The sequence below is a fragment of the Meles meles genome, chromosome 2, assembly GCF_922984935.1.
Source record: "Meles meles chromosome 2, mMelMel3.1 paternal haplotype, whole genome shotgun sequence".
Taxonomy (NCBI): Eukaryota; Metazoa; Chordata; class Mammalia; order Carnivora; family Mustelidae; genus Meles; species Meles meles.
This window is the reverse complement of record NC_060067.1, coordinates 92,702,420-92,722,931: the sequence shown is the minus strand read 5'-3', so window position 1 is coordinate 92,722,931 and position 20,512 is coordinate 92,702,420. Positions and strand designations below refer to the sequence as shown.

The 20,512-nt window shown below is 38.9% G+C and overlaps 1 protein-coding gene across 2 annotated transcripts in view; it reads right to left on the bottom strand.

Moving 5' to 3' along the window:
• Nucleotides 1–4,891: 4,891 nt before the first annotated feature.
• Nucleotides 4,892–20,512, bottom strand: part of SEC24D (SEC24 homolog D, COPII coat complex component) — a 104,901-nt gene continuing 89,280 nt past the window's right edge. For both annotated transcript variants that reach the window (XM_045997832.1, XM_045997833.1), the window contains exons 20-23: nucleotides 16,049–16,228; nucleotides 13,493–13,684; nucleotides 11,107–11,196; nucleotides 4,892–5,728 (exon numbers count right to left, since the gene is read on the bottom strand). In XM_045997832.1, coding sequence (XP_045853788.1) covers nucleotides 5,588–5,728; nucleotides 11,107–11,196; nucleotides 13,493–13,684; nucleotides 16,049–16,228 — 603 coding nt within the window. In that variant the 3' untranslated portion in view covers nucleotides 4,892–5,587. The remainder of the gene's footprint in view (nucleotides 5,729–11,106; nucleotides 11,197–13,492; nucleotides 13,685–16,048; nucleotides 16,229–20,512) is intronic.

The window sequence follows — 20,512 nt, the reverse complement described above, 5'->3', positions numbered from 1 at the left end:
CCTTGCTAATAACAGGTTAAGTAAAAAGACTACATCCCGGGGCGCCTGGGTGGCTCAGTGGGTTAAGCCTCTGCCTTCGGCTCAGGTCATGGTTCCAGGGTCCTGGGATCCAGCCCCGCATCGGGCTCTCTGCTCAGCCTGAAGCCTGCTTCCTCCTCTCTCTCTGCCGGCCTCTCTGCCTACTTGTGATCTCTCTCTGTCAAATAAATAAATAAAATATTAAAAAAAAAAAAAAAAAAGACTACATCCCTCCTATAAGGAATAGTGGACCTAGTAACAGGTGGCTTGAGAGGACAGGGTAGCTGAGGATTGGCTTACGGGGCATCAGGAGCTCTGGGACACTGCTGCTGAGCAGTAACACTGTCAGGGGAGGCGGCCTCTTTCAGAAATAGCTGCATGGCTAGGAAAGTGTCCCCAGACATTCATCTAGGCTAGGAATGTCCCTAGACATTCATCTCCCACAAGTGCACTGCGGAAGCAGAGAAGCACTGGAATTCAGGAGACTGCAGGTGGGCCTTGACACTAGTCATCAGTGTGAGCCAAAGAGAGTAGAGCTTCCTTGCCAGTCCTGTGAAATAGACATTCATATTCAATTAGTCTGATTTTTTTTTAAATGTGACTTTTTTTTTTCCTTTCTCACTAGAGGTTGTACATTCATATCTGCTAAATCTGCTTTGTCCTAATTCATAATGTAATAACCTTTTTTCCAAATAGCATATTGGGCCCTTAAAACATTAATTGAGTAACATTAATCTAAACTCCATGGTATATCCAAAAACTATTTTTCAAACAAGAATAATATATATTTAAAGAGTTTTTCATGACTCAAGAAAACCTGTTCGAAAAATAGGGACTTTAGGAAAGTAGTCTTCTATAAAATACCTTAAAATTGAAAATCCTTATTGCAAAAGTTTTAGATATAGGACAGGTAACAATTTTTTAATGTTATTAAAAAAGTACACCCTGATTTTGCAAAACTCATGTACTCTTGAAACCACCTATAGTCACTATTGTTGTAATGGATTATTTCCTTAACTAGACATTAGTCATTTTGCTTCCCTAAATTTATTTTGTTCTTTATGTGAGTTAAAACTGGATTTTCAGGGGCACCTAGGTGGCTCCGTCCATTGAGTCTGCCTTCGGTTCAGGTTGTGATCTCAGGGTCCTGGGATTGATTCCCGTGTTGGGCTCCCTACTCAGGGGGGAGTCTGCTGCTTCTCCCTCTCGTCTGCCCCTTCCCCTGCTTGTATGTGCACGCTGTCTCTCTCTCTCTCTCTCTCTCTCTCTCTCTCTCTCAAATAAACAAAATTTTACAAAACCCCCTGGATATTCATGTATTAAGTCTGGATAACAGTGGCTCTGGAAATCACGTTTACAAGGACATGCTTTGGGAATTGGAAGGGTTTGGCCTGGAAGGGACACAATAGCAGTATGTGGTAGCTTTAAACTCTGAAAACTGCTAGCCTGTGAACGAAGACTTCACCTATGGCCTCAAGAGAGAGAGTCAGCCGGCGCCAAAAGGGAAACATTTCAGGAAAACAATGTACTAAATACAATTTTCTCACAGACAGAACTGTTCTTAAGTGGCTGCTTAGGGAAGGAGCAAGCTTCTTATCCGTGTCTCAAGAAGAGGCCAAGAAATAGCCATAAGAGATGATGATGACTAAGGGATTTTTATTGCCTTTTCCCACTGAGATTGTTTTTCTTTTTACCCAGTTTAGTCAGGACTACACCTGTGTTTTCAGCAGTTAAAATTTACAAAGTCATTTCTCCCCAGAGAATTGCCTTTTCTGAAAGATTATTGACCAACCATTTTGAAAGGTTTCAGACACTTAGAGTATAATGCCTCCTAGTGGAACCGAAGTTCAATTTCATGTATCTTTCCATATTCCAAAACGTGATCTGAAAATTTGGTCCTTACTCTTATTTTATTAAGAAGCATGTTCCCATCTGACTGAACATTAAAAAAAAAATTAACATTACCATTCCTAATTATTCTCAGTCTCCTGTCATTAGGTTAGATTTGTAGAAGTGAAAGTAGAGCCATTTAGTAACTTCCTCAAAGATGTGTCTTCTTTTTAGTAAACTCATACTTCTTCATAATGGCTCCTCCAAATGCAAAATATAAATTCTTGTCTTTGGCTTATATTTTACTGGAGTTTTGGGTTTTAACACTTTAAAGCAGTTTAGGCTACAGTTTCCTCATACTGATCCATTTATTTTAATCTCTGAACCATCTTTTAATTGGACATTTCTATAGCATTTAAAGATAGCTTGGTTTTGAGGCTATTGGTTAAGATACTCATGGCATAAAAGCAAATACAACTAGGAGTCAGATTAGTCCTAGTTTTCATGATCTTTAGCATGTTTCATTAAAAAAATACCAATAAAATAACAGCAATGAACACTTAAATAGCACTATGTGTCAGGGACTAGTCTAAGCCCTTTATACTTATTAACCTAATGTTTCAAACAAATGAGTAGGAAACCAAGGCACAGAAAGGTTTCTAACTTACCCCGAAGTTCCATTCCACATGGAGCTGGTATAGAAACCCATCTCAGTGGTTCCCGAGCCCATGAGGATCTACTGCTTCTCAAGGTTTGGGAAAGGGAAAGTACTATTTCCAAACACCGGGGGAATAGCACTCACCATTTTTGGCAAGTGGTCCTTCAGGATTCATTGGAGCATTTCCATTATGTATTGGATTTCTTTTCCCATTGAAAGCTAATATCCATTTGTACTCCGCATTATATTGCTTTTGTCTTCCAAGAATCTTCCTCTTCCAAATATTTTTTCTCTGTCCAGTCTTCAACATTTTTTTTTTTTTTTGGAGTTGATGTACCAGTACTGCTACTATTTATTTTTCCATTATAATACTGGCTTCTTTCCATCAGCGTTTAAATGTCAAATCCCTGACTGTCTTAAAATAAATCCTGTCCTTCCTCTGTGACTCTCTGATCCCCTTCTTGAGTTGCCTCCCCTCTGACTCCTGTTGCTCAACGTATTCCAATCTAGCATTCAAGTTCATTGAGCCTGTAAAAGTGTTGCCACCAAACTCACCCATGACCTTTTTACTAATCCAACATACTGTTTAGTCTTTAACCTCCTTTTCCCAAAGGGAAAGGCTGTAACTTGGCTGCCCACTCTTTCCATGTCCCCTCTCTTACCTTGGTTCTGTGATGTCCTCTTGCCAGGTTTTCCTTCTTAACCTCTCTGGCCCTTCTCCCGGTCCCCTCAGGTTTCCACTTCATTATCTGTCTCAGGGATTTGCTGCCCTCTCACTACAGAATTGCCCTGGGTTTTTTCATCTATTTTGTACTATTTCTTTTTCTCTGTATGTAGATGACTTGCAAATTTCCAGCCCAGAGCTCTCTCCTGAGCCTCAGGCCCATATTTTTAGGTGCTATAGTATATCTCACTTGCATAGTTCACAAGTTACCTTGCGAATTCTCTCAATTACCTGGCTCATGTCTACTAATTCTTTCAGGTCTCAGCTTCAGTATAATAAATAGGAAATCTTTATGGACTAGACCTTGCCTCCTAGCTAGACTAGGTCACATATCCCTGATTTCATTTATATATTATATATAAATGTATATATATTATACACAAATATATAAATGTATACATATTAAATTTATATATACAAAAAATAAAATGTAATGGCATGTTACACCATTTATGAAAACTGCTGTAATTGTAAAGATGGCAGGGGTTTTGTTTGTGCTGCTCACTGTTTGTCTCTCCAAGTAAAGGGCAGAGTGCTTGGCATATAGAAGAGGTGCAATATTTAAGTTAGAACATACTACTTCACAGAATGGCACATTCTTTGAGTACCTAATTACTTAGAAGGTTCTTCTTTCAACTGAGCTGCACCTTGTCACTTCTTTGTATTGGTTCTGATTTTACACTGTAGGCAAATACAGAACAACCCTTAGACTATCTTCACGTGAATAAAAGAATGTGCTGCTCTGGCCTTCTAGTTTACATAGAGCATGGTGCCTTGAACTGAACACTCATGTAGGTGTGGTCTGGTCTCACCTCAGAGGAGGGCCATTGCTATACTCATCAGACAGCCTATCCCCGTAAGAGTAACTTGATTACACCTGCTTTTCTCCCACGATAGATTCATGCTGACAAACTCCCTCAGTTCTTTTTTAAGCGCTGTTGTTTCCAAGGAGCATCTGCATGTGCATTTTTTTTGGACACTGGTTCAGGATCATACATTTCTTAAACTCATCCAAGTCAATCTGAAATATCATGCCAGTTGGTGAACATGGGAATAGAGTTTAATCTTGTTAGTGTATTTGCTGTTCTACTCAATTTCATGACATCTATTAATTTATGAATAAACCTTACTAGCTGTGTAATCATAGACAGGTCCTGATTTAATGACTTCAAGTCTATTTCTTCACCTGTGAATGGGGCTGGTAATAAAATTGGAGTTACCATGAGGAATAAATGTTCGCAAACACCCAGTGCGGTTCTTAGGACATTGTATGTACTCGATATACTTAACTCTTCTTATTTATTCATACCACTGATACCAAAGTTGAACAGGGCAGATACAGGTCAGATGCCTATGTCAGACCACTCAAAACCCACTCTCCTAGGTTTATATATATTCATTAATAATGGTCTCATATAGGCCATTTCTATTATTCTGCCCACAAGGACATATCAGAGAATTTTTAAAAATGTATTTCTCAAGTACACTGTCTCTGATATTTCCTAGGTTGATTTATTCACCTAACACTTCCCAACCCTCAAAAAAAATTTTTAGTTTTCCAAATTTTTTCTTAGTAAACCATTTAAACAACTTTTCCCCAAAGTACCACCCTTATTTCTTTTTAAAATCTCAAAATACCTAAAAAAATTTCTACCTGTTGAGTAAGAGCATATGAAGTGATTTATTGGTACCGGTTAATATCCATTATATACAGGTATAAACCCTCAAAATTGTACAGAGAACCATTTAAGAATATAGATAAAGACAGTTTTATAGACAAAACAACAACTGGAAAACAGTTTTAACATACACAACATATAATTATGAAAAAAAAGTAGAACACAAATTGTTCTACCAAATAGATTCCAAGGTTATTAAAAGTCTGCTATGCAAACCTTAAGTTGAAAAACATGTTCAATGGGTGTTACATGGTTTAAAAAAATTAGGTATAATGTAAAAATTTTATTTTTTCCCTCACTGCAAATGGGAGAGCCAAGACAACTTTTTACCTCAAATCTATACATTTTGAAAAATAATTTATATGTCTAGCACAAAGAAAGAAAATTGAGAATGTTTACAGTTCTGTAAACTAAGCCTTTCATGAAATGCAAACTGTATCACTTTTAACAGTTAGAAATTGTGCAATCAGAAATAGACTGTTCCCTTTATAAAGGTACAATTGTACCTTCATTGACTTTATACCTGAGCACCAAAGCTTAAGTCCTAAATGTCGTCCTGGAAAGCTATTTTGAAAATGAGCAAGAAATCAAAACTAGCCTGTTATCATCTGGAGAATTAGGCACCAAGAAGGAGATTATCTCCATAAAAATGCAACATCAACAATAGAGAAGATTCAATTAATTAAGCAGCTGGCAGATCTCTTTGTGAACGCAACAAAGGAAATCCACATAAGATGATCCTCCATAAAGTCCTTTGTCTTCTACCAGGAACTGTCGGAAAACCATTTCTGGCTGCTCCCGCTGCTTTACTATTATCAGCTAGGAAAAAATAATAAGGCTGGTGGTTATAAACATTCTCTGAATGTGGCTCAATTTTATTTATTTAATTTTTTTAAGTTTTTTTATTCATTTGACAGACAGAGATCACAAGTAGGCAGAGAGGCAGGCAGAGAGAGAGGAGGAAGCAGGGGCTCGATCCCAGGACCCTGGGATCATGACCTGAGCCAAAGGCAGAGGCTTTAACCCACTGAGCCACCCAGGCGCCCCGTGGCTCAATTTTATATGCCTATATTTCACCAAAATTATTTAACGTCCATTGTGTGTGAGGCCTTGGAGAATGATGGGCAAGTGCCCATTAACCAGAGTGGAGGGAGGCACTGACCTCAAAACCATAAAAACCCAAGACATACAACACTAAGTGGCAACGATGAAACATAAGCAAAGCACCATGGGAAAGGCTTCACAATGGTAATAATGATCACTTGAGCCTTAAAGGGTAATGTAGGATTTCCTTAAGGATAGGGGTGGGGTGGGCTTAGAGAGCATTCCATAATGTGGTGCCGTGCACCAGGCACCAAAGACAGACATGGCTAGCAAAATGAATTAATAGTCTTAAAGTCAGTGTAAAGTTAGGGACAAACCACCTCAAGGTTAGGGAAAACTACCGAAATAAGTCTGAGCTTTTGTAGGAATTGTGATCTAGTGAAAGTGCTTCAGGACAAAATGAGTTAACTGGTAGCACTATGAGATGAGGGAAACTCAACAGGAAGCAGTTGGAGGCATCGAGGTGGGAGGCGATCGGGATTTGAACTACAGGGCAGTGAAGATGGGAAGGGAAGAGATTTGAGAGGTGCTACATGGGTAGAGCATGTGACCCTTGATCTCAGTGTCAGAGTTCAAGCCCCACTTTAGGCATGAAACCTACTGAAAAAAAAAAAAAAAGGAAGAAAAAGAAAGAAACAATTGAGAGGCGCTACAGAGGTGGACTGCACAGGGGACCCTTGTTCTCTGCTCATAACAATGATCTAGGGCTGGGCAGTCCAGTACTGTAGCCACCAGCAACACATGATTATCAAACACTTGAAACATGGCTAGTCTGAATTGGGTTGTGCTGTAAATGTAAAATACACAACGGATTTCTAAGACTTTGAGAAAAAGAAAATGTAAAACTCACTAACTGCATATCCATCTGGAAATGCTATTTTGGACATGCTGGGTTAATAATATATTACTAAAATGACTCTTCTACATTTCTGACATGACTACTAGGAAATGCAGAATTACATATGCAGCTTGCATTATTGGACAATGCTGCCCTAGGGGAAGCGGTGCATGGGAAAAAAGCCCCGAAGGGGGCAGCCTTGGCATAAACACTTGGAGCCCTTCCTGTCCTTACTCACTCCTGTTTTCAGGTAGTCAGAGATGACAATATGAATGGTCAGAATTTGTCATCTACTGAGCGATGAGTGGAGTTAACGGAGCACACACACAAAACAAGGTCTCCCTGCCTGCTTCATGGCATCCCCTCACTTCCTCTCACCTAGTGAAACCAACCACCAGAAAGGTCTGCCGTTACCCGCTGCAGGGAGGAAGGTACATCGCATTTCGGCCAGGAGGGACTGGCCCTCCCTACTTTTGCTTTAGTTATCAAGTAGGATGATACTGTCAACACAATTTGCTTTCTTTCCTTTATGCTATTTCAGCCTGGCCCCTAGGCTGATAAGCTTTAAACCACCCCTGGCCTGATAAAAACACAACAGCTGCTGCCACCCCTACAGCTCAGCGAACCTATGTGGATACTGACAGGTGCTTTCAGGTGTCATTGCCAGGCACGGGGATGCCGCACTGGAACAGCAGTGTGGACAGGCACACCTCCACCCCAACACAGGGAAGCACAACTAACCTTCAACGGAAACTTCTCCAAAGGAGATTAAAACTTGCATCCTGGTGAGCCTGAAGCCAAGGCCATTTTCTTTTTACTGGTTATTACTGTCCCTGACAGGCAAGAGCAGTGTGGGTCTGGCCTCAGTGAAACAGCCCAGGCTGACACTGGGCAGAATGAGACATTGTGAAGGGAAGGATTTGAGACTCTAATTTCTTTAGAATTTAATTTGTCTATGGGAATTAATGGGAGGAAGTCCATATTATACACATGCTGTTGCTGCCATTCACTTGGGTTATTTATTTTCCTATGGTGCTCACTGTAAAACCTCCTTCGATGAAGGGTGTCTGGCTATGATCTGAGGTGGAAATAGAATAGGAAATGAATTTCACCTTAGGGAGAAACTTAGCTTTAAGGTAAAAAAAAAAACCCAAATACCCTGATTCAGGACACCTGGGTAGTTCTGTCACTTAAACATCTGACTTTGACTCAAGTCATGATCTCGGGGTCCTGGGATGGAGCCCCACATTAGGCTCCCCTGCTCAGCAGGGAGTCTGCTTCTGCCTACCCCTCTACCCTTCCCTCTGCTCATGCTGTTTCTGTCTCTCAAATAAATCAATAAATTCTTTAAAAAAAAAATTCTGGCTCTACCATTTGAGTTTCTACAGACAAAGTTGAACCTCCCACTACTAGTTCCAGAATGACACAGAAAGTATGGTGGGAGGTCTCAGGAAGCAGATTCATAGAAGTGGTGGCAAGCCATCTTAATTGTCTTGACATGCTGGTGATCTTCTTAAGGAGTAAACCATACAACTAAGAGGAAAAAATAGTGGGATGGACTGGGGAATCCATATTTTATCAGCCCCCTTCTTTACCTTTCTATAGGGAGGGAAATAGCCTTGTAGAGTGGGAAGAGAATATTAAAATGATCATTGCTGGTGTCCCTCCCAGCCTCATGTGTACCCTCTTCATGGAAGAACTGACTATCTCGAGTAGTCCCAGTTTATATTCTCTAGGTCACGGTACCAGGCACCTTAAAGAATCATTGCACTTCAAGAGCCATTCTCATTTCTCATGGCCTGCCTCATAAGAAACAGATAAATAGTGAGAGTGATCAGGATCACCCTAAAGAATGAGCTGAAGGAGGAGAGAGTAGCAGACACAACTTAGGGGAACGCCAACTCTTCTTAAGGGGGCAGATAAACGAAAAGAATCTAAAGAAAAAGGTCAGTTGAGAAAGAAGCATCATGAGAATATGACATTTTGAAAACTGACAGAAGAGAAAATTTGAGGAAAAATGTAATATTCAATTTTGCAATTGTTGTAAAGGGATTGAGAATCAATTTCTTTAGCTGTTTCGCCATTTCAGATACCTGGAGACGTGGGAATAAGGGAATATAAGCAGTTAACAGATAGCTTTTTCAAGAAGCATGGTGATAAAACACCCAGTACCTTGCTAGCACTTAATACTAATTTGTAGAATGAAATCAAAGAAAAGGGAAGCAGAATCTTGGAGAATTAGGAGCTTCAATAAAGGTAGATTTGAACGGCTTATAAACTGAAAGGAGCCAATGGGAAGGGACTAATCTGGAAAACACACGGGGAAGAAGAGAATGGCAAACACTTGGAACACAGAACTTGGAGCAGGGCAGGACTAGAATTTATCAGTGAGACATCTGATTTCGGTAGTCTTTCCAGATATCCTGTGATACCAATCTTTCTTTTTGTCCCCCACAAATGCAAGACCATGCAAACAATGATAAGGGGATTGTTTAAAAAGCTAATTAGCATAACCCAGAAGGCAGCAAGGCCTTCTGGATTTGATTTTGCTGTTCTTGACCCTTCCGTTCCAGTTTTTTAATTCTCCTCTTCAATCTTGACTCTTTAAAAGAGATCTAAAGACTCTATAAATGTGTTTTTATTTCCTTTGTGTGGTCTATTTTCCCAAAGTGAGAACCAAAGGCATAATGCTACGTGCATTGGACTAAGCACCGGGGGCTAGACTTTATCTGTCCTGATCCAGCTGAGAGACAGAAACCCAGTGAGTAAACTCTTCTGAGCCTCACTTCCATCCATATCTGTTAGATGGTGCTGGAGGGTGCTGAAAGGCAGCAGTTAGAGCAGGTGTGTCTTCTAACCTCTATAGATTTTAGATTTTCAAATTTGTAATACAGATAGTACCTTGAAAAGGCTGAAGAAATCTTATTAACAACAGATACATTTGCAAGCGGCACATAAGAAAATTTGATTTAAGTAGTCAAGCCAAAATTATTTAACATGGAACTGCTTGTATCTTATTCACATGTGTCCAGAGCTTATCCCAGATATTTTTATAATTAAAGCCAACATGACTTATTAAAGCTAACATGCACTATTAGAGCAGGTGGGAGAAAGCAGAGAGACAGGTTTTATTTTCCCTGGAAGGAGAGGTTCCTGAGCACAAGGATGTCTCCATGTTTAGTCTATTCTCTACAAACGGGGCAGGTGGTGGGGATGCCACTCCCGTAGCTGGGATGAAGGTAGATGGATCATCACTGCTTTGCACTCAATACCAGTGGTTCTCATTTTTTGTTTCATGAAACCCTAGATTTAATTACATGCCTCCAAGGCCTTCAGAGAGTGTCATATGAAAAATGTTTTTACTGTGAGCCTTCTCTGTCATCTCTAGGTCCTACCCTAAAATTGAACCCAAGTAGATGCCATGTGGTAGAGAACAGTTCTAGAAATGTTCTGTGTTCACCCAGTTATCCTCGAGATTACAAAGCGCTGCATTAGTTCAGTTTACCTCAGCGCTGCCTAAAGTTGATGTGTGGATGCATGAATATCTTTCAAGGCTAAGGATGTTGACTTACATTAATATTATGTGTATATTTCAGGGAAAAATGACCCCTAAGGCCCTGACTGTTGCAGAGGCCTGCCTCCAGGTGAGTGTCCCATACAACTGCAGGGAGTAGTACAGTAATAAACCATCACCATTTGTACATCTCAAACTCCAGGAGAAACTTCCTTTTCACCTTGAGCTTGAGAAGGAAGACAGATGAGTAGCTGGGACTCAGTAACAAGGCATAATCTTCCCGAGTTATAGACAGTTTATATTCTTTTATTAAACTTGAAGGCTTGAAGGGCTTAGAAGGACTAGGATAACAAACTTCCCAGAGATCACAAATCTAAAGTTGTAAAAATAAAATTTTAAAAGTGTCCTGAATGATAGTTCTATATAACTAAGTAATTTTAAGCCCTGAAGGCAGTCATTTCATAGTCTGTTAATGATATCAACTGCTACTAAGCCATAAAGAAGTTCTTGATTACTAAGTTAATAATTACTAAAATAACCCATGGGCAACCTGTGGTGATACCTATTTACTTTTTTTTTTTTTTTTTTTTATGTTTGCTTCTGTTGAGTAGGTAGATATATTAGGTTACTGTGAGTTTTCTACCAAAGATCATGTTATAAAAATACAGGACATGCATTTACAAAGTCTGTAATGAAATACAAATAAACACTTAACGAAAGGGAAAAAAATCTCATTCTTACCTTCATTGAATATGGCCTCTTTTGTTGGATAATACTCATTATCATTCTGAGTGTTTGAGAGTATGGGTTTCCAACTTCAGGCAGTGTTGTCTAAATTTAAGAAAACCAAAGTTAAAGTTTCAATGTAATTGATAGCATTTAGATAGAAGCAGCAATGAAATTATTAGAATGTTGAAGTTAGAAAACAGCCTTCTACACCATATATTTGATTATTGGCTTAGTGCCTTTACCTAAAAACAAAAAATGTGAAAAAATGCACTAAAAATTATTCATTCTTATTGGAATACATTTCCACCAACTAACTCTCTATTGAAAATAAACATCCTTCTCTAGAATTTGACACATGTACACCACTGAAATGACACAACAACTGTATGTTTTATGCAAAGGATATCTTTGGATCATTCACCGTGATGCTTAATCCCTTTGTAAGATGGCTACTTCAAGGCTTATGGGAGAAAAGATGTACTTTATTCCTTCAGTGGATCCACTGCAGGACCATGAATCGTTACCATATTTAGAAAATGCCATCCAAATACCACTGTTTCAAAATTCAGACAAACCATCAAATGCTGATTTCTCAAGAGGAATATGGCCCCTGAGATACCCCTGAAATTCGGCTAATGGTTTATAAGAGATAACCATCCTGCTACCCCGGCCTCTGGGGGACATGAAGGATCTGGACTTCACTTCTTCCAATAAGACAAGAGTAAAATGCTTATGATTACTTCTCCAAAAAAAAAAAAAAAAAAAGTATCAAGAGCTAATATATCATCTGTGACTTAGCCACTGAAAAGGCGAGGTAGAACATTTTACCACAAAGTCACAAGTCTCAGGAAAAGATCACGGCCAATATTTCTCACAGACGTGTTGGGGAAAAAAAAGGCAAAAAATTCATTATTTATATTCACATTTTTGGTGGGTACTTTTTGACACTAAGGCAGATTTTTTCTGTAACAAATAACATATACACTTCATACATGTTTTAAAGTGCCAACTGTCTCTAAAATGAAAGTGACATTTGGTTTTTTCTTTTTCTTTTTTGAAGAAGGCTGAGAGGAGGCACATGATATAAGCACAAACCTACCAATCTGCTGCTTTGTGATTTCATATGTAATATTCAATTCAGCAAATATGCATTTAACATTTACTCCAACAATACACTGTGACAGATGAGGAAGCTTCCTTAAATTTTATATAAACATTCTTCAGACTCATAGCTCTTTCCCTACTGAATTTTCATTTTTTAAAAATGAATTCTAATTTTTAAACTTTTTATTTCAAATTTTTTATTTTTAATTCTAATTTTCTAATCACTCCTTAATTTTAACCCATGCAAACATCTTGCTATTTCTGAATCTTCATCTTAAAACTATTTTCTTAATGGGATATGGACACCTTTAATTTTTTTAAAAATATTTTTTTAACATTCATAATGGATATGCATCTCTCTAAACTGACCACCTACCTAGCCTGGAATTTTGACCCTGTCCCTTCTTCCAAGATATTATGTCTCTATCTTCATAACAGAAATTGGGGAATTCATCTTACCATCATACAAGTGAGGCCTTGGGGAACAAACTGCTGAGTTCTACATGTGCGTTCATAAGAAATCCACCACCAAGCAGAGTAAGACAATACACATCACAGTAACGATGCCCATGCAAAAATGGTCTATAATTAATTTGCAATTAATGTTGATTTTTAAACAAATGATAATTGCTGATTTTTCCTAAAGTACTTTAAAAATAAAGTCATTTGTATTCATTTTATATCAAATCCACAATCTCTTCTGTAATGAGGAGAATATACAACTTATTTATAACAAAGAGGTATACAACCTGTTTTTGTAAGATTATTATTTTGCAACCCATTAATCAGACACAGTCTTGGACTACAGCGGAACATGTGTGGAAGATTTCTGCATTCCTTTGAATATGCAGTTCCACACCAGGAAGAGCAGGACAGAGTACGAGAACTGGATTCACTTTCCATCTCTGCTCCTGACTACCCGAAAGAACTTGTCTCCAAACCTCAATTGATTCATCTATACAATGTTGACAACAATATCCATCTCGTTGATTTGTTGTGACAATTGAATGGGATGCTGTGTTTAAAGTATTTAGAGCACAGTGATTAACACACAGTAAATGCTTTGGAAGGGCTGGGCAATCTCTTTTTAGTCTATGTTTTGGTTGTCTCATAATACTTTATACAAATAACTTTATACCAGCTAATTGTTATTCATTACCACATAAAATTCTCTTTCTTATAAAGAACTATATCCTTTATTGTTTTATCTACTTTGTAATATGTGGTTGCACATGAACACAAAACATTTAAGAATTTGTACATTACCACAAAAACAATGAAAAAAAATACTCACCATATCTGTGTTGATATGTGCAAAAGATGGCACATTAAATATTCCTTGGATCAGTTCTGGTGGGCTGCTAACTCCTAACCATAAGAACATGTTGAGACCATTAGCCAATAAGAATATTCCTTCTTCTGAAAGACGGGACTCAGAGCAACGAATAGCGGTGGGTAGGGCTGTACTTTTGACATCTAACGTGTGCTGTGCAGGTAAAGGCAGGAGAGTTAGTAAGTTTGTCATCCATCCTTCCTGTCCCTTCTTCCTCTCTCCTCCTTTTCCTATCACCTCCCTCCTCCCTTTTTCCTTCTAATGAATATTTAATGAATGGCTACTATGTGCCAGGCATTATTCTAGTCATTAGACAGTAACTATTCAAGCACACCAATCATTTTTTGGAAGGAATAAGAGGCAACAAATAAAATAAGTAAAATACATTGAATTTTAAATGGTGTCAAGTGCTATGAAGAAAAGAAGCAGGAAAGTGGGATAGGGCATGTCAGTGCTGGTAGTACAACTTCAAATAGGGTAGTCTAAGAAGGTTAGTTGGGAAGGTAATTTTGCCCAAAGAGATGAGAAACAGGGCCATGGGAATATCTGTGGAAGAGCATTCAGGATGGAGGGAATAGTTGGTGCAAAGATCCTACGGCAAGAATCTGTCTCAGATGTTTCAGGATCAGCAAAGAGGCCAGGGTGCCTGGAGTAGAGTGAAGAAGTAGACAGTAACGGAAGACGAGGTCAGACAGAAAAGGAGAGAGGTTAGTACAGATGACACTGGGCCAGGCAGTAGGAAATTTGGTGTTTCCTGAAATGGGAAATCCTAGAGTGTTCTGAGTAGTGTAGGGACATGAGCTCATAATTATTTTAACAGGACCACTCTAACTTTTATGCCGAACACAGACCAGAGAGGCAAATGTGCAAACCTCAAGGGTTGTTGAGAGAGTCCTGCCATAGTTCACGGGAGAGATGATTATGCTCAAATCTGAGCTGTGACAGATGAGGAGGAGAGAAAGTGGTCAGAACCCAGATATTCTTGGAAAGGAGAGCTGGCATGTTTACTGGTGGATGAGATGTGACGGATAAGAGAACAAGCTTTGGCTTAAAGAACTGGCAAGAGAGAGTAGAGGTAAATGGGGATAGAGAAGATTGCAGGAGAGCAGGTGTGGACAGGAGCTCAGGGCTTGGTTTAAGGTGCCCATTACACATCCACAGAGAGATGCTCAGTAGGCTACAGGACAGATACATCTAGAGCTCCGGACAGTGGTCCAGCTGGAGATACAAATGTGGGAATCAGTATATAAATGGATCTGAAAGGAGAGATGAGCCCCCAACAGTGTTGAGCGCAGACAGACAAGAGAAGCTTCCCAAGGACTGAGCGCCAGGGGTACTCTGACAGGAAGAAGAGGATAAGCTAGCAAAGGCAGCAGGAGAAGTGACCAGGGAAGCAGAGAAACCAGAAGTCAAGTGAAGAAGGGGCTCCTAGAGGGAGAAATAAACTGTGTCAGATGCTGTTGATGGTAAGAGGAGGACCGAGAACTGCCCTTCGGATTTAGCAGCATGCTGGCCACTGGTGACCTTGACAAGAAGATTTTAGTGGAGTGGTGATGCTCTTATCCCTTAGAGTTCTAGTCTGTCTGGCATATAGATTCTTGCTAATTCATTTTTATCTGAAAACCAATCATTTTATAAAAATTCTAGTGTTCATAGTGATCGAAAGAATTAATACCTTTTAATTTCCAACCTAAATTATTAAATTATTAAAGTATTAAAAAATTATTATTAAAGTATTAAAGTATTAACTCTAATACTGACTGAACTGTTCCTGAGAACTGGAGTATGACTTTCAAGATAGGGATTAGAAATAAGTCACCAGCCTTCCCCTCTTTTATCCCTCAATTGTAACTTGAACTTGTTAGGTCTCAGAGAAAAAGAGCTTAGTTGCAGAGCACAGGGGCATACAAGACATCAAGGACTGACTTCAAATAAATGAAATACATGTGAAGTAAATTCTCCAAGGCAAGGGCAAGTGAAGTTGGCCTCTTGTACAGTGTAGATGGCCTCAGATATACGTGATTTGTAAATCCTTGATTGTATTTAGTCAAGGTGAATCATAGCCATTCTAGTTAAACACGGTGACTTTTAGACATTCATACATTGTACAGAGACAAATACATGTGTGCACATAAGATCCCATACACACATGTATCAGTTGCCTTTGATGCTATAAGGTAGATTTCTTGAGCAACTGAAGGTTGGCTGGCTCCAACTTGGTTACTAACAATTCAATCTGCCATTTGGGCATGAGGAAAGAAAAGCAATTATCTGAGCAATTCACTGGAATAGGAACACCCCAAACTCCCACCATCAACGTCACCACACTGAACACTTGTTGATGCAAAATACTTGCTTAAAGAGCTTCTGCTCTCGGTCCCACATGACACATTCTAAAGTCATTGGTGACTTTAAATTTCTTAAGAACAAAATGTTCCAGATAGAACATATGGAAAAGGACAAAATATGATTCCCTTCCAGACTCCTCTAGAAAATGCACCACTGCCTTGTACTCACTATTGGCAGAAGCTGTGGGTAGAAGAAAAGCTGAGAGTCGGCCACACCCATGGTCATGACCAGCTGTCTCTGGTACGCCCGTTCATCTGTTGAGATCTCTGGTCTGCTAAGCAGCACACAGTTTTTTAACAAACAATTCATGTACACTGGTAATACTTTCATGGAATCTGGTAAAATAAGCTGAAAGAAGAAAGACAGTTGTTTCATACACTTGACCTTTATGAGAAAGAACCCCCGAGTTTTACTTGTAAGACAAAAACATCATTTGTTTTTGAGGTAATTGTAAGGATTAAATGATAACACATACAAGCACGCAGAGCACAGAAATGGACACCCATGAGGTATTCAAACAACGGCAGTTAGTTTTCTCTAGGTGCTTCGGCAGAACCTAATTCCATCTCTGCCTCTTAACAGGTGTGTGACCCTGGGCAAACCATTCTCTCTTGTCCTACGTTTTCTCATTTAACACTGGAACAGCCCATCTCCTGCATGATCTTGGAATTGTTAGGAGGATTTAATGATTATTAATTTGTGAAGCACTTATAAGGGTACCTAGCACACAGTATTACACACGTTTATTAATAAATGATTTCCTGGGGCACCTGGGTGGCTCAGTTGTTAAGCATCTGCCTTTGGCTCAGGTCATGATCCTAGGGTCCTGGGATCAAGCCCCACATCAGCCTCCCTGCTCAGCGGGAGGCCGGCTTCTCTCTCTCGAACTCCCCCTGTTTGTGTTCCCTCTCTCACTGTCTTGTCAAATAAATAAATAAAATCTTTCACAAGACTTTACACAATCTTTAAAAAGATCCTAATCTGTGTTACCAACCTCTACCTCTTGAGTTCAAGAAGACTGTCTTTTTCAACTGCCCATGCCCATCCTTTACGTGCTTCATGTACCTCAAACTCACACAGTTAGCCATAAACTCATCAAACATGTATTAAATGTCACCGTGTCATGGGTTCTGTGCAAAGTGTCAATGATAGGTCAGGGGAATAAGGGACAGTCGGTGACCCAAGATGCCAAAGTCCTTCAGAGATGGCAGACACATGAATCAATAAAACATAATAAGGAGATTATGACACTATAGATATGAACTAAAAAAGAAAACGCTTCCTGGATTTAGGTGTGTCACTACTGAATGGTAACAGGCAAAATCAAACTCCTACAGTTCCAAAAACATACTGTTTTATCATGCTGCAAATAACAACACAATGTAGCACTTCTGGATATCTGGTCTACAAATTCATGATTGTTTTCTTAGTGTTCTCACTTAATGAGGAAAAAGAATATATGCTTATCAGAATCCACACTAAAAAGAAACTTTCCCTCAAGGATCTTTAGGATTTATTCCTCCACTTAAATCCTTTCATATTGCAAGTTTCTTCTCATGGTCTACTAAGTAAAGAATGTGTAAGACAGTTTTCTAACTGGTTCGGGCAAACATATTTCAGGACAATTCTATTTTGTGGTTTATTTCCTTTCTCCTCCTAATCCCTTTTCAGAGAATCAAAGACGGTCAAATGCATGTATCCTCATCAGAGTAGAATACTCTTCTTTTTTTCCTCTAGCATAAAACCTTTTTATTTGACAACATACGCCACTGCATTACTTTTTCAACCAAGAAAAAATATGGTCAAAAGATGTAGGGACCATATCATAATCCGATTCCAGAGCCATGTGGTCTTAATGTTGTTTCTGGGCCAGTTACCAGTTAGGCGTCTTACATATTATGAATTAAGAATATTCTTAGATTCTCATACTGAAGCAGGTACACACAGTTTTTCAAATATTATCTTGTAATTTCACTGGTTGCTTCTCATTAATCAGGTTACATTAAGACAGTTTAGAAATATGTTGTCTCAAATGCCACCAAGGGGTGAGCCTCCTGACCTACAATGACCTTACAAGACTAAAAGTCCAATCAGAGGGGATTGGATGAGAGGTGGCAGACGGAAGAAAAATGGAGTTAGGGTGAAAAAAACCAAGGAGACATTCTTCGCCCATGTTTCTGTGGTGGGGAAAAAATGTGGCAACAGATGGACCCTATAAACTTTTCCCCACCTCCTTGGATCTCCTCCATGAGTAACAATCATTCTTGGGGATAAAAGGTACAGGTGAGGAAGGGTGTATAAATTCACATGAGTCCAGTTTGATTGAATTTAGAGAATTTTTCTCAGAGTTTTGAAATGACAGAACGGCAATGACTTAAAAAAACAATTACTTTGCAGTTAAGTGCATTTGACTTACCTTTTGAAGTCACTGTACTCCCATATAATGTAATACATTTAAATTCGGAAGACTGAGTTACTAGATTCAATAAAAAAGAATCTACCTTGCTCATGTAAGCTTAACAAACTGATTTCATGTTGTTTGCAGTTTTAGATCTTAACCCAGCATCAAAATATGACCTCCACAATAGATGCCTCCTTAAATTTTGCACCCTAAATGCCTCACTTGCTTCAAGCTAGTCCTGGCCCTGGGAGTCAGTAAAAGCAGATCTTTTGAGGTCCAGTGTCATATAATCCAAGTATACAGCAACTTAGGTCCTACTTACGTCATGGAAACTTTGGGCTCTGCAGTAAAAGAGTGAATTCCTTTAGCAATTATAGGTATTGTTTCTTAAAGCAAACGATGAGGGGCGCCTGGGTGGCTCAGTAAGTTAAAGCCTCTGTCTTCGGCTCAGGATCTCAGGGTCCTGGGATCAAGGCCCGCATTGGGCTTTCTGCTTGGCGGGGAGCCTGCTTCCCCCTGTCTCTGTCTGTCTCTCTGCCTACTTTTGATCTCTGTCTGTCAAATAAATAAATAAAATCTTAAAAAAAAAAAAAGTGAATGATGAGAGGGCAGCACATCTGAAGTTACATTCTCTGAAGACAACCCCAGGTTCAGCCACTTCATGTGTCTAAGTAATGGTATATTTTAATATACTACTGTCACTAAGTCTTATGAGCCCTACATTTTCCCCAATCCATGCTGGATAATCACAAGGTATCTAAATTATGTCATTTCTTAAAGCGCATCAATGGTTGAAATGCACACCTGAAATGTGTTCGTGGAGAAAGTAAAATCTCATCATAAGAACAGGAATAATCTCTATCAACTTTTTCAGAGAAAATGTGGCATCATCGTGTTTTTCCTCCAGAAATAATTAAACTGCATAACCAGATGATCTAGTAGTAGAGACAAAGCTTTTAACTTTTAAACCAGAAGGAATGAACAGATTTGATTTCTTTCCTTAAATAGGCAACAGATTTGTTTTTAACTTAAGGTCTTTGAATCCAATTGCTTTAACGTTACCAAATAAACTTTCTGAGAGGACACTAACTGTACCTGCTCTCCTTCAACCTCCTTCTGAAGTATGAGATACTCCAGAGACAGAATGTTTCCAGAGCTCTAAAACAAACAGTAAAACTGGGGTATAAAATGCTCGTGGTTGGACTTGATCCAGGTGCACCTGATGGGCAGTGTATAAATTAAACAAATACACTGTGAAATTGTACTTATATTGGAATTCAGTTACTGAAGTGCCACATCTTCTGGCTAATAAAGAGGACAGACACTTACACAGAGATTCAAGAGCTGCTTATGTGACTGTCAACACAGGAGACAGAAGAATCGGTGGCTAACTTAATCAGAACAGCAGAGAAAGGAATTTTTGTGAAAAGTCCAAGCTAATAACTATATTTCATTTTCCTTTACCCAGATTATGAAATTTGGTCCCCTGATTTTATCTGCATTATCTCTGCTGCTAAAGGCTTTTAAAAAAAAAGATTTTATTTATCTGAGAGACAGAAAGCTCAAGCAATTGTATGTGCAGGGTGGGAAAGCAGAGGGAGAGGCAAACTCCCTGCTGAGCAGGGAGTCCAATGCAGGGCTTGATCCCAGGACCCTGAGATCCTGAGCCAAAGTGAACCACCCAGGTACCCAAGGCTTATTTCTGAGTGGGGTTTCAGACATCCTCACAGCACCCACTACTTTTGACAATGAATTAACCAGAAAAATTTCCCATCTGTTGCTGTTTTCCTTTCAATCCAAATTCTATATTCAGATATTCAACACAAAACTACAAAAAGTCGCACCTAGCTTTGACTGACATAGGGAAAAATGTGAATAAGAGAACAGATATAAAAATAAATGTGAACATGAGGGTCTACTTTTTCTTTTCCCCAAGAGAGTCTAAATGAGATTTATTTAAAGGATCTAAAATTTTCAACTTAGTAGATGATACACAGAAACATTTCCTTCAAAACCCCTTATACCTATTAACTTCTAAATATAAAGAATTCCAATATTTAGAAATTATATTTATGTTTATAAAATATAAAGAAATCATTCTTGCCATTGGTGCTCTTATCAACTGTGATTATTAACGTGCCTGAAAAGATATTTAAGCACACACAATTTTCAACCATATATTCATCTTTATAAGCAAAAGAGAATCCCATTTATATTATGACATTTCTTAC